This window comes from Oncorhynchus kisutch, linkage group LG19 (assembly GCF_002021735.2).
Source record: "Oncorhynchus kisutch isolate 150728-3 linkage group LG19, Okis_V2, whole genome shotgun sequence".
Classification (NCBI taxonomy): Eukaryota; Metazoa; Chordata; class Actinopteri; order Salmoniformes; family Salmonidae; genus Oncorhynchus; species Oncorhynchus kisutch.
In genome coordinates, this window is record NC_034192.2 from 19,179,742 (window position 1) to 19,195,064 (window position 15,323).

General features: G+C 42.0%; 1 protein-coding gene across 2 annotated transcripts in view; it reads right to left on the bottom strand.

Moving 5' to 3' along the window:
- Nucleotides 1-15,323, bottom strand: part of LOC109864411 (transcription initiation factor TFIID subunit 6-like) — a 57,140-nt gene that overhangs the window by 15,151 nt on the left and 26,666 nt on the right. For both annotated transcript variants that reach the window (XM_031797803.1, XM_020452187.2), the window contains 2 exons: nt 13,251-13,372; nt 6,426-6,503 (listed from right to left, as the gene is read on the bottom strand). In XM_031797803.1, the coding sequence (XP_031653663.1) occupies nt 6,426-6,503; nt 13,251-13,372 (200 nt within the window). The remainder of the gene's footprint in view (nt 1-6,425; nt 6,504-13,250; nt 13,373-15,323) is intronic.

A 15,323-nucleotide genomic window follows, 5' to 3' on the forward strand; every position in this document is an offset into this window, starting at 1 on the left:
AGGTCCTATTGTCTCACCCCATGTTCAAGAATGGCCTTTATCCCTTTATTCAGATTACAACCGCTCACTTTTGGTTATTTGAAAACAAAATAATCTCAAAAATTGTTATTTTTTTAAACAAGGACTTGAAAATGAGATCATGAACTCTGCAAACTACGTTTCCAGTCAGAGAATGAGAACGGTAAATTACTAATGAATCTATCCACCCATTATGGGCTATAAGCAGGACAAAAGACTCTTGCCAAGGAGGGTAGGGGGAGAATTGTATCATTACGGAGTTATGTTTTCAGTTGATGCCAAACAAGTTCGATTGGGTTTAAATCAGGAGACCTACATGAAGAGATGAAAAATATAGTTTTAAATATACTGTAGTTCTACCGTAGGTGTTGTAGGTCTTTTATTAATTTATTTTATTTAACCTTTATTTTACAACAAAGGTCTACTTACTCTGCTGGCATCATGACCATATTTTATGTCCTCATTTGCAATGCAAACCCGGGCGGCAGTGTGTAACCACCAGAGGACTTGAAACTGAACCGGGATGGATCCCGAGGCAAATGTTGCTTCTTCATCAACATCTTTATGCTTTCGTTAATAAAATAATGATAAAAATACTCTCGCCAGCTTTGATCCATGCCTGGGTCTGCAGGACGCAAAGTTCTTTGTTTGTCAGATGAATCATCGGGTCGAAACTGCACAACAGTAGAAAACAAGAGAACACACATGCATAATGTTCTGAAAAAAGAAATATATTGGTCATGGTTCCCGCGTGCCGCAGCGGTCTAAGGCACTGCATCTCGGTGCAAGAGGCATCACTACAGTCCCTGGTTCGAATGCAGGCTGTATCACATCCGGACGCGATTGGGAGTCCCACAGGGCAGTGCACAATTGGCCCAGTGTCATTTGGGTTTTGCCGGGGTAGGCCGTCATTGTAAATAAGAATTTGTTCTGAACTGACCTGCCTAGTTAAATAAAGGTTAAATAATAAATAAATATATATATAAACTCAGCAAAAAAAGAAGTCCCCTTTTCAGGATCCTGTCTTTCAAAGATAATTTGTAAAAATACAAATAACTTCACAGATCTTCATTGTAAAGGGTTTAAACACTGGTTCCCATCCTTGTTCAATGAACCATAAACAATTAATGACCATGCACCTGTGGAACGGTCATTAAGACACTAACAGCTTACAGACAGTAGGCAATTGAGGTCACAGTTATGAAAACTTAGGACACTAAAGAGGCCTTTCTACTGACTCTGAAAAACACCAAAAGAAAGATGCCCAGGGTCCCTGCTCATCTGTGTGAACGTGCCTTAGGCATGCTGCAAGGAGGCATGAGGACTGCAGATGTGGCCAGGGCAATAAATTGCAATGTCCGTACTGTGAGACACCTAAGATAGCGCTACAGGGAGACAGGACGGACAGCTGATCGTCCTCGCAGTGGCAGACCACGTGTAACAACACATGCACAGGATCGGTACATCCGAACATCACACCTGCGGGACAGGTACAGGATGGAAACAACAACTGCCCGAGTTACACCAGGAACCCACAATCTCTCCATCAGTGCTCGGACTATCCGCAATAGGTTGAGAAAGGCTGGACTAAGGGCTTGTAGGCCTGTTGTTAGGCAGGTCCTCACCAGACATCACCAGCAACAACGTCGCCTATGGGCACAAACCCACCGTCGCTGGACCAGACAGGACTGGCAAAAGTGCTCTTCACTGACGAGTTGCGGTTTTGTTTCACCAGGGGTGATGGTCGGATTAGCGTTTATCGTCGAAGGAATGAGCGTTACATCGAGGCCTGTGCTCTGGAGCGGGGTCTATTTGTAGGTGGAGGGTCTGTCACGGTCTGGGGTGGTTTGTCACAGCATCATCGGACTGAGCTTGTTGTCATTGCAGGCAATCGCAATGCTGTGCGTTACAGGGAAGACATCCTCCTCCCTCATGTGGTATCCTTCCTGCAGGCTCATCCTGAAATGAGCCTCCAGCATGACAATGCCAACAGCCATACTGCTCGTTCTGTGAGTGATTTCCTGCAAGGCAGGAATGTCAGTGTTCTGCCATGGCCAGCAAAGAGCCCGGATCTAAATCCCATTGAGCACATCTGGGACCTGTTGTATCGGAGTGTAAAGGCTAGGGACATTCCCCCCAGAAATGTCCGGGGAACTTGCAGGTGCCTTGGTGGAAGAGTGGGGTAACATCTCACAGCAAGAGCTGGCAAATCTAGTGCAGTCCATGAGGAGGAGCTACATTGCAGTACTTAATGCAGCTCTTGGCCACACCAGATACGGACTGTTACTTTTGATTTTGACCCCCCCTTTTCAGGGACACAGTATTCAATTTCTGTTAGTCACATGTCTGTGGAACTTGTTCAGTTTATGTTTCAGTTGTGGAATCTTGTTGTGTTCATACAAATATTTACACATGTTAAATTTGCTAAAAATAAACTCAGTTGACAGTGAGAGGACGTTTCTTTTTTTGCTGAGTTCATATATAAAATGTCTTACAGAGCCTTTCCATAAGTCCACTCAAGTTCCTTCAACTGTCTTCTCACTGTGATTAGAGCGATGTTGATGTTGTTCCGTGATGCCAGCAGATTCCAGATGGCCTTTGCCGATCGCCCATCATCTTCAACCATCAGTGAGTCGATAGCTTGAATAGTCTTGCTGGAAATTGTAATGAAAAGCACTATACAAAGTAAATGTTTTATTTATTATGGTCTGATGTCTCTGCAGAAATGGTGCAATTTTGTAATGTGTTTTGTTTGGTAAATTGTTTGGTAAATATTAATTCACATTTGTGGTGCCACTAAATAAACAATTAATTATTTAAATCAATAATTGTCAATATTGTTATTATTATTTAGGGAGGGTGGACAGGGAGTTAAAAAAAATGAACCCCAAAAGGTTCTTCAAGGAACCATTATAAGGGGTTCTTTGAATAACCCTTTTCAAGGGTTCATTGAAGAATTTATAAGAGTTCCCCCACAGTTTCAATTTGAAGATCCCCTATAGGATACTCCAGGAACCTTTTCTTTTTAGAGTGTATGGAGTGTACAGTGTAAATGTCAGTTGGCTTTTCATAGCCGAGCATTCAGAGGTCAAGACAGCAAGAGTGAGAGAATATAGAAACACATACAGTAACGCGTGTTAAGGAATTCTGATCTGTTACCCAACAACTAGTTTAATAGCTTGGCTACCGTGTGAAAATCCCCCCCAACAAGCAATAGGCTACCCGCGTGTGGTCAACTATTTCAGCACCGTTTCGCGCTGCTGAGACAAGCAAGACTACTTAATAAACATAAACCTTTTAAAACAGTTTTTTTAAACCCTGCATTATAATTGTATAAAAGCACCTTAGATATTAATTTAGAATCCTCTAAATGTAATTAGATCTACTACTGTCAAAGGACATTTTATGGATCTGCCAGTATTTCCATTTAGAGATTCCGGTAAAGAAATGTGTATGTAGAGGGGTAACTTTCTTCACCAGTTGTCTTACCATTTTGTACAATTGTGTGATTAGCCTACTAGTTGGTGTAACTGTAATGTTAATTCTCTTGAGAGGAATTTTGCTCTTCACTATCACAATATTAAAAACGTTCAAAATCACTTTAGCCGACATTATTGCGGTTCAACTGATGAAGGATTTACTATCTATAAGCCCAAATAAGATACACTACAAGAAAGGGAACACATAACTGTAGAAAATGGTTGCAGGTCAGAGGAACATCTATCAAGTGCAGATTGGAGGGCCATCAAGCAAAACAGACCAATGAAGCACGGGTAAACGGCGGGAGTATCTATGACTCTCTGAGGACTGGGTAGGGGGCCCACGCCCTCCACTTCTCCCTTCCCTCGGCAAGGGGTTCTGGGCCAGGAGGGTGGCTTTGGCTCTCGCCCGAGCTCGGATTCCCACATCTCCATGTCGCCTGGGTTGTGCCCGACCGGCTCCATCACCCCCTTTCCCTGTTAGGCACGGCCGCATGGAGTACCCCCTTTCCCCATAAGGCACAGCCGCATGGCGCACCCTCAATATCAGGGTTCACATGGGCCTATTTATATACAGTGGGGAGAACAAGTATTTGATACACTGCCGATTTTGCAGGTTGTCCCACTTACAAAGCATGTTGAGGTCTGTAATTTTTCTCATAGGTACACTTCAACTGTGTGAGACGGAATCTAAAACAAAAATCCAGAAAAATCACATTGTATGATTTTTAAGTAATCAATTAGCATTTTATTGCATGACATAAGTATTTGATCACCTACCAACCAGTAAGAATTCCAGCTCTCACAGACCTATTCGTTTTTCTTTAAGAAGCCCTCCTGTTCTCCACTCATTACCTGTATTAACTGTACCTGTTTGAACTCGTTACCTGTATAAAAGACACCTGTCCACACGCTCAATCAAACAGACGCCAACCTTTCCACAATGGCCAAGACCAGAGAGCTGTGTAAGGACATCAGGGATAGAATTGTAGACCTACACAAGGCTGGGATGGGCTACAGGACAATAGGCAAGCAGTTTGGTGAGAAGGCAACAACTGTTGGCTCCGTAAGAAGCAACTCAAGGTCCTGGAGTGGACTAGCCAGTCTCCAGACCTGAACCCAATAGAAAATCTTTGGAGGGAGCTGAAAGTCCGTATTGCCCAGCGACAGCCCCGAAACCTGAAGGATCTGGAGAAGGTCTGTATGGCGGAGTGGGCCAAAATCCCTGCTGCAGTGTGTGCAAACCTGGTTAAGAACTACAGGAAACATATGATCTCTGTAATTGCCAAATATTAAGTTCTGCTTTTCTGATGTATCAAAAACTTATGTCTTGCAATAAAATGCAAATGAATTACTTAAAAATCATACAATGTGATTTTCTGGATTTTTGTTTTAGATTCCGTCTCTCACAGTTGAAGTGTACCTATGATAAAAATGACAGACCTCTACATGCTTTGTAAGTAGGAAAACCTGCAAAATCAGCAGTGTATCAAATACTTGTTCTCCCCACTGTAGGTTATGGAGGATTCATTTATTCAGAATTCATTAATAGAAGACTAATTGATCAGATATTAAAATATCTGAAGAGTTATATTCGGAAAATTATAACTTTGTAATATGAAGATTGTCCGTGGTGCCCCGACATCCTAGTTAATTACATTTACATGATTAGTTTAACCTTTTGCGTGTAGGGGGCAGTATTTTCATTTTGGCTAAAAAACGTGCCTATTTCTCAGCCCCATAAACTAGAATATGCATATTATTGTCAGATTAGGATAGAGATCACTAAAGTTTCCAAAACTGTAAAAAATATTGTCTGTGAGTATAACAGAACTGATATTGCAGGCGAAAACCTGAGGAAAATCCAATCAGGAAGTGCCTCTTATTTTGAAACCTCTCTGTTCCTATGCATGCCTATCCTCCACTTAAAGGGATATCAACCAGATTCCTTTTTCTATGGCTTCCCTAAGGTGTCAACAGTCTTTAGACATAGTTTCAGGCTTTGATTATGAAAAATGAGTGTGAAAGATCACATTGCGTAAGTGGATAGGTGTGGGCTCTCAGAGTGAGTTTTGCGCTACAGAGTAAAGCGGCCATTGTTCCTCCCGGTGTTATTGAAAAACCTACACACCCGGTTGATATATTATCGAATATATATTTTAAAAACAGCCTGAGGGTTGATTATAAAAAATGTTTGACATGTTTCTGTGGACATTATGGATATTATTTGGAACTTTCGTCTGCGTTGTCGTGACCGCTCTTTCCTGTGGATTTCTGAACATAACGCGACAAACAAACGGAGGTATTTTGGGTATAAAAATAATCTTTATGGAACAAAAGGAACATTTGTTGTGTAACTGGGAGTCTCGTGAGTGAAAACATCCGAAGATCAAAGGTAAACGATTATTTTGATTGCTTTTCGTGACCTAGCTACTTAATGCTTAGTGTACATAATGTTATGTTATGCTATGGATAAACTTACAAACGCTTGGATTGCTTTCGCTGTAAAGCAAAATGTCTAAATCTGAGACGACAGGTTGATTAACAAAAGGCTAAACTGTGTTTTGCAATACTGCACTTGTGATTTCATGAATATGAATATTTTTTAGTAATATTATTTGACTGTGGCGCTATGCTGTTCAGCGGTTGCTGACGAAAATGATCCCGCTAACGGGATGGGTGCGCCAAGAAGTTAATCACTTCAATTTATTTGATAAAATAACAGTCTTCACCTTTAATGATGACAAAGACACGACAGTGGCCTTATCATTAAAACCATTTTTATCTGGGATATTTTTCTCCTAGTCGCAAAAGTGTTCCTAAAATAAAACTCCTGGTTGCACAGCTAAATACTTTGTTTCATATGCGACCAAATTGGTTGCACTTTAGAGCCCTGGGTGAGAGTAATTGACAGGAAAAACAGCTCACCCCTTCAGAAATAAAAGTGCTGAATCTGGGAAGCATCTGGTAGAGCCCGGGGTCTGTGGCGATACTCTGTAGGGCCTCCTGAAGGAGAGAAGAGACACATTCTGGGTCAGAGACATGACATGATGCGAAAATAAGAAAACCACACACGCACACACACTGCCGTTCAAAAGTTTGGGTTAGAGTGTCTAGTTTGAGAAACAGACGCTTCACAAGTACTCAACTGGCAGCTTGATTAAATAGTACCCGCAAAACACCAGTCTCAACGTCAACAGTGAAGAGGCGACTCCGGGATGCTGACCATCTAGGCAGAGTTCCTCTGTCGGAGATCTTTTGCCCATCTTAATCTTTTCTTTTTATTGGCCAGTCTGAGATAAGACTTTCTCTTTGCAACTCTGCCTAGAAGAGGAGTAGTATGCAGCGTTGTACGAGATTTTCAGTTTCTTGGCAATTTCTCGCATGGAATAGCCTTCATTTCTCAGAACAAGAATAGACTGACGAGTTTCAGAAGAAAGTTCTTTGTTTCTGGCCATTTTGAGCACGTAATCGAACCCACAAATGCTGATGCTCCAGATACTCAACTAGTCGAAAACCGGACAGTTTTATTGCTTCTTTAATCAGCAAAACTGATTTAAAATGCTAAACTTGGATTAGCTAACACAACGTGCCATTGCAACACAGGAGTGATGGTTGCTGATAATGGGCATCTGTAGCTTTCACCTGGTCAGTCTGTCATGGAATGTCCCTAATGTTTTGTACACTCAGTGTATATTAAAAGTAGGTGATTCCACACAGGTGTGGTTAAGAAATTAACATGCCATCATGCTTAGGGACATACAAATGCCCAGTTGGCCATTATTTAGGCTACCATGGCTAGAAGAGAACGCAGTGACTTTGAAAGAGTTGTCTCAAAGGAGGATAAAGGGTGTGTGTGTGTGTCTCAATCACATATGGGAGATTCTGGAATGGGGCCTGAGGCAGCGTATTTCACCACCATCAACAAAACCTTTAATCTTTATTTAACTAGGCAGGTCAACAAATTCTTATTTACAAGGCCTACCGGGGAGCAGTGGGTTAACTGCCTTGTTCAGGGGCAGCACGACATATTTTTACCTTGTTTGCTCGGGGATTCGGTTACTGGCCCAACGCTCTAACCACTAGGCTACCTGCCGCCTCGGTAGAAGTGGCACAAATAATAGCGCACCCTGCTCAAAAATCCACTTATTCCTCTGTTATAATCAGAAACCTTTTTTTTTTTAAATACAACCTATTATCATTATGAGTTCAGTTTTATATAAGCTACCCAGGAAACGGTTAAAGTTAGCTCATATGTAGCCTCAGAAACAAAGTTCATGAGATTAGTAATTTGCTAAATCGTAGGATATATTAGCAATTTCTGAGACTCTCTTAGAAAGCACCTTTGATGATACAGCAGTAGGAATACAAGGATAAAAAATGTGAACGGGTCTGTATACCTTCCGAAAGCCCTGTGCATTTTTTACATCTTAAAAAAAAGAGCTCTGTCAGAGTGACCATTGGGTTCTTGGTCACCACCCTGCTCAGTCTGGCCGGGCGGCCAGTTCTAGGAAGAGTCTTGGTGGTTCCAAACCTCTTCCATTTAAGAATGATGGAGGCCAGGACTCTTCCGTTGAAGATTTAAAAAATGCACAGTAAATTCGGAAAGTATTCAGACCTCTTCACTTTTCCCACACCCTTAATCTAAAATGGATTCAATTGCTTGTTTTTTCCCCTCAACAACCTATACACAATACCCCATAATTACAAGGCAAAATGTGGTTTTTAGAACATTTAGCAAATGTATTTAAAAAAAAAAGGATATATCACATTTACATAATTATTCAGACCCTTTACTCAGTACTTTGTTGAAGCACCTTTGACAGCGATTACAGCCTCAAGTCTTCTTGGGTATGATGCTACAAGATTGGCACACCCTTTACTCCTGCATTGTTATTGTTGTGTGCTTAGGGTCATTGTCCTGTTGGAAGCTGAACCTTTCGCCCCAGTCTGAGTTCCTGAGTACTCTAGAGCTGGTTTTCATTAAGGATCTCTCTGCACTTTGCTCCGTTCATCTTTGCCTCGATCCTGACTAGTCTCCCAGTCCCTGCCGCTGAAAAACATATCCACCTTAGGGATGGTGCCAGATTTCCTCCATGCCAAAGAGTTCAATAATGCTTTCATCAGACCAGAGAATCTACTTTCTCATGTCTGAGTCTTTAGGTGCCTTTTTGGCAAACTCCAAGCAGGCTGTCATGTGCCTTTTGCAGAGGAGTGGCTTCCATCTGGCTACTCTACTATAAAAGGCCTGATTGGTGGAGTGCCTCAAAGATGGTTGTCCTTCTGAAATGTTCTCCCATCTCCACAGAGGAACTCTAGAGCTCTGTCAGAGTGACCATCAGATTCTTGGTCACATCCCAGACCAAGGACCTTCTCCCCTGATTACTCAGTTTGGCCTGCGGCCAGCTCTAGGAAGAGTCTTGGTGGTTCGAAACTTCTTCCATTTAAGAATCATGGAAGACACTTTGCTCTTGGGGACCTTCAATGCTGCAGAATTTTTTGGGGAGCCTTCCCTAGATCTGTGCTGAGACACAATCCTGTCTCTGAGCTCAATTCCTTCCATCTCATGGCTTGGTTTTTGTTTTGACATACACTGTTAACTGTGGGACCTTATATAGTGTTGGGTTCTGAGAATAGGAAATATACTTACTCATGTCACTGATGGAGTGCTGAGGTTTAGAGGGTCTACACCAGAAGTTAAGTGTTAAAGGAGGAAGGTATATAGTGTGTGCAACTAAGCTTGGAATGTGTTGAGTTTAGGGAAGCGATTACATGTGGCAGGCATGGATAAGGGGAGAGAGCCATGAATTAGTGATGGAGGTGGGTTGATGTCAGGTCAGGTCACCTTAAGGGAGAAATAAAAGTTTATGGCCCATATCACTAGTGTCCTACCTAGCAGTAAAGATACAATGTCTGTACAGATGTGTAGGAGGAGACTCAGCCTATGAGGAAGGGTTAAATATCAGTTATTGTGTGAAAATGTTTTTGTCTAATGCAGCTGTATTGATCTTCTGGGAAGAATAAACTTGGTTATGCTTTCATAATGTCCGTAGAGTTTTTACTCTGGGAATTAGAACATAACAAAAGATAGGTGTGTGCCTTTCCAAATCGTATCCAATCAATTACATTTTGCCAAGGTGGTCTCCAACCAAGTTGTAGAAACATCTCAAAGACAATCAACGGAAACAGGACGCACCGGAGCTCAATTTCCGGTCTCATAGCAAAGGGTCTGAATACTTATGTAAATAAAGTATTTCTTTTTTGAATTTTTTATAAAATTTGCAAATATTTCGTCATTTATGGGGTATTGTCTGTAAATTGATGACATGTTTTAATTCAATCCATTTTAGAATAAGGCTGTAACGTAACAAAATGTGGAAAAGGTGAAGGAGTCCGAATACTTTCCGAATGCACCGTATGTTGGTCTGATGTGTATAAGGAGGAGAATCCAGATGCAGCACTTGAAAAATGTGTTAAATTATTCTTGACAATTGTTAAAAAACACGCACCTGTTAAGGAACTAACTGAGAACTGTTAGAGCCACCTGGTTCGATGATGAATTGAACATTTTTATGAAAAATAGAATTTATGCTAAAAAAAAAGTCAGGCTGCTCAGCTGATTGGTTGAAATCCTGTCAATTTTGAAACGGAGACTAAAGTAATTATATGACCAAAACAAAACAAATTATAAAAACAATGGGAAAATACTTTGGAGCACCTTAAATGATATTATGGGCAGAAAACCAAATTAATCTCCATTGAAGTTAATGGGTCATTTATAACAAAACCTTTGGATTTAGCCAATCATTTCAATGCATATTTCACCATTAAAGTGGACAAACTGACAAGTGAAATGACAACACTGTAACGTTCTTTGTTTCACGGAAACATGGCTCACTCGGGATGCATTATCAGAGTCGGTACAGCCACCTGGTTTCTTCACGCATCGCGCCGACAGAAACAAACATCTCTCTTGTAAGAAGAAGGGCGGGGGTGTATGCCTTATGATTAACGAGACGTGGTGTGATCATAACAACTTACAGGAACTCAAGGCCTTTTATTCACCTGACCTAGAATTCCTTACAATCAAATGCCGATCACATTATCTACCAAGAGAATTCTCTTTGATTATAATCACAGTCGTGTATATCCCACCCAAGCAGACACATCGACGGCCCTGAAAGTACTTCATTGGACTCTATGTAAACTGGAAACCACATATCCTGAGGCTGCATTTATTGTAGCTGGGGATTTTAACAAGGCTAATCTGAAAACAAGGCTCCCTAAATTTGATCAGCATATAGAATGCGCGACACGGGCTGGCAAAACCCTGGATCATTGTTATTCTAACTTCTGCAACGCATACAAAGCCCTCCCCCGCCCTCCTTTTGGAAAATCTTATGTCTCCATTTTGTTGCTCCCAGCCTATAGACAGAAACTAAAACAGGAAACGCCCGTACTCAGGTCTGTTCAACGCTGGTCCGACCAATCGGATTCCACGCTTCAAGATTGCTTCGATCACGTGGACTGGGATATGTTCCTCATAGCGTTGGACAATAACATTGATGAATACGCTGATTCGGTGAGCGAGTGATGTTGGACCCACATCGACTATTAAAACCTTCCCCAACCAGAAACCGTGGATTGATGGCAGCATTCATGCAAAACTGAAATCGCGAACCACTGCTTTTAATCAGGGCAAGGCGACCGGAAACATGACCGAATACAAACAGTGTAGCTATTTCCTCCGCAAGGCAATCAAACAAGCTAAGTGTCAGTATAGGGACAAAGTGGAGTTGTAATTCAATGGCTCAGACACGAGAGGTAGGTGGCAGGGTCTACAGTCAATCACGGACCACAAAAAGAAAACCAGCACTGTCACGGACCACAATGTCGTTCTCCCAGACAAACTAAACAACTTCTTTGCTCGCTTTGAGGACGATACAGTCCCACCTACACGGCCCGCCACCAAAACCTGCGAGCTCTCCTTCACTGCAGCGAACGTGAGTAAAACATTTAAACGTGATTAACCCTCACAAGGCTGCCGGCCCAGACGGCATCCCTAGCCGCGTCCTCAGAGCATGTGCAGACCAGCTGGCTGGTGTGCTTACGGACATATTCAATCAATCCTTATCCCAGTCTGCTGTTCCCACATGCTTCAAGAGGGCCACCATTGTTCCTGTTCCCAAGAAAGCTAAGGTAACTGAGCAAAACGACTACCGCCCCGTAGCACTCACTTCCGTCATCATGAAGTGCTTTGAGAGACAAGTCAAAGACCATATCACCTCCACCCTACCTGACACCCTAGACCCACTCCAATTAGCTTACCGCCCCAATAGGTTCACAGACGACGCAATCGCAATCACACTGCCCTAACCCATCTGGACAAGAGGAATACCTATGTGAGAATGCTGTTCATCGACTACAGCTCAGCATTTTACACCATAGTACCCTCCAAACTCATCATCAAGCTCGAGACCCTGGGTCTCGACCCCGCTCTGTGCAACTGGGTCCTGGACTTCCTGACGGGCCGCCCCCAGGTGGTGAGGCTAGGTAACAACATCTCCACCCCGCTGATCCTCAACACTGGGGCCCCACAAGGGTGCGTTCTCAGCCCTCTCCTGTACTCCCTGTTCACCCATGACTGGTTGGCCATGCACGCCTCCAACTCAATCATCAAGTTTGCAGACGACACAGCAGTGGTAGGAATTAGAGGTCGACCAATTATGATTTTTCAACGCCGATACCGATTATTGGAGGACCAAAAAAGCCGATACTGATTATTCGGCCGATTTAACGTATGATCTCTGTAATTGCAAACAAAGGTTTCTATACCAAATATGAAGTTCTGTTGTTCTGATGTATCAAATACTTATGTCATGCAATAAAATGCAAATTAATTAGTTAAAAATCATACAATGTGATTTTCTGGATTTTTGTTTTAGATTCCGTCTCTCACAGTTGAAGAGTACCTATGCTTTGGGGCTGTTCTTCTGCAAAGGGACCAGGACGACTGATCTGTGTAAAGGAAAGAATGAATGGGGCCATGTATAGTGAGATTTTTTGTGAAAAACTCCTTCCATCAGCAAGGGCATTGAAGATGAAACGTGGCTGGGTCTTTCAACATGGCAATGATCCCAAACACACCGCCCGGGCAACGAAGGAGTGGCTTCGTAAGAAGCATTTCAAGGTCCTGGAGTGGCCTAGCCAGTCTCCAGATCTCAACCCAATAGAAAATCTTTGGAGGGAGTTAAGTCCGTGTTGCCCAGCAACAGCCCCAAAACATCACTGCTGTAGAGGAGATCTGCATGGAGGAATGGGCCAAAATACCAGCAAGTGTGTGAAGACTTACAGAAAACGTTTGACCTCTGTCATTGCCAACAAAGGGTATATAACAAAGTATTGAGATAAACTTTTGTTATTGACCAAATACTTATTTTCCACCATAATTTGCCAATAAATTCATTAAAAATTCTACAATGTGATTTTTTGGATTTTATTTTCTCATTTTGTCTGTCATAGTTGAAGTGTACCTATGATGAAAATTACAGGCCTCTCATCTTTTTATGTGGGAGAACTTGCACAATTGGTGGCTGACTAAATACTTTTTTGCCCCACTGTATTTGTATTGTTTTTCAGTCTTTTGCTCATCTTTTCAAGTGTGCCAATCATTTTGGAGGAGACACAACCACACAACTCTTTCTTACATGCATGCGCACACACAAATGCACACTTGATAAACAGTTGACTCACAGCTCTCTTGGCCTCACAGGACCCGACGCAGGCCTCCGTGATCTCCTTGTAGTAGAGCTGCTGTTCCACTGAGAGCTCGTGAGTACTGCGGGGCTTCATCCTCATCAGACCATCCTTCTTTCCTGGGAATGGGGGGCAGAAAAACACACAGGGAAAGAGAGAGAGATGCAAACAAATGTTTATTAAATAGGAATTGCTTTTCCTTAATGGGGCTATCTGCAGCTGCTACATCAATTGTTGGACTTATAAATTAATGATATGTACCTATTTATTCTTGAAGAATATAACTTATAAATGCATGGCAGTGTTGTCATGGAAATATTCGGTCAATCATATTTCACAAATACCGGAGCCTGTGAGTTCAAACAGACTTTTTATTACTTCATAATAAAAGCCGAGCTGGTTCATGAATACAAGTGCCTTCCAGTCTTGGCACAAACTAATTGTACATTTGTCCTCCTTACGTCACACTCATAGTAACTCCTCTTAACGGCTCATCCCCTCTGGCATTTAGCCACCATTATCATATTGCCTTCATATTAGGGCATGGAACCCGTAGAGCCACAGAAATAGACACAAATAGACCTGCACTCGCCTTAAGCCAGGTTCATGCATGTAGGACCATAGACCTTGGCACTCTACGGGAATAACCATACATGTCATCCTGCTAACTCCTCTGAAAGGGACATCATTGTTCTGGAAAAGACCCGAGATGTGTAACCATAGCAACAGTACATAGTAGGCCATAACACAGTTACAGGAATAACCAGTCGTTTCTACACCCCAGACAGGTGCATGTCTAATGGTGTCCAATGACCTAGAGCACATATAGACTGCACTAATTTTTCTGGCTCCTTCTGAAATAAATAATTGCCACATATGTACTGAAAAATTCACAATAGTGTCCACTGAAAGTTGACCAACAACAGCAACTTAAAAGACACCCACCATGAGCACACACTAAATTTGCCCAGGAAGAGGCAAACAAAAGAAAAACCTACACCAGGAAGCAAACCAAAAAGGTGGAACAAAATGAAATCAGTTAAAGGATTGTTGGTCTAGAAATCAAAATAGGGAGAGCCAACTAAAGGTGTTAACCTTATGCATCTATTAAAACCACTGGAGCACTTGGCCAGCCACTCTTAAATAGCACCTGGGCCAGCACAGGTGAAACACCTTCCCACTAATGAGATGGCAACCAGCACAGATGTAACACATACTGACATCCAGGGCGCCCTATGTGCTAAAGCTAAAGTCCAATCTCAAAACAAATGGAAAAACCAAAGCCTGTAACAACCCAACATATAAGCTTGTTTTATGCCAAAGTAAATGTAAAAACATAAAACACTATATAATAGCCTCAAAACATGGTTAAAATGTTGATATCTCAGATGGTCATGTGCGCCAAATTTTTCTTAACGGCATTGTTGGTTAAGTAAATAATAACAGTAACAAATAATTAAAGAAAAGCAGTAAAATAAAAATTGTGACGCGAAATACAGAGGTTACCGGTACAGAGTCAATGTGTGGGGGCACCGGTTAGTAGAGGTAATATGTACATGTAAGTAGAGTTAGTGACTATGCATAGATAATAAACAGAGAGTAGCAGCAGCATAAAAGAAGGGGGGGGGGGGGGGCAATGCAAATAGTCTGGGTAGCCATTTGATTAGATGTTCAGGAGTCTTATGGCTTGGGGGTAGAAGCTGTTAAGAAGTCTTTTGGACCTAGATTTGGCGCTCCAGTACCGCTTGCTGTGCAGTCTATGACTAGGGTGGCTGGAGTCCATCTCAAAAAGTTGTTGGAATAGCCTAAAAACATACGGTAGCCAGGGGACTAATAATGAGGGAGAACAAACAATATCAATGGCGTACAGAACAATCTGGTTTAAGCTTATAAAAAAATGTATGATCCGTGAGAGATGGACAAATCGCTCCATTTCAGGTTAAAAACCAAATGGCCAATAACCTATCCTCCTACTAGGTCTATCATACAAGCTTTAAGACAAATTCAAGTTGTGAATAGTAGCCTATTTCCCAAATATTCTAATACGGTTGCCCTAAAGTTGCTGCTTTC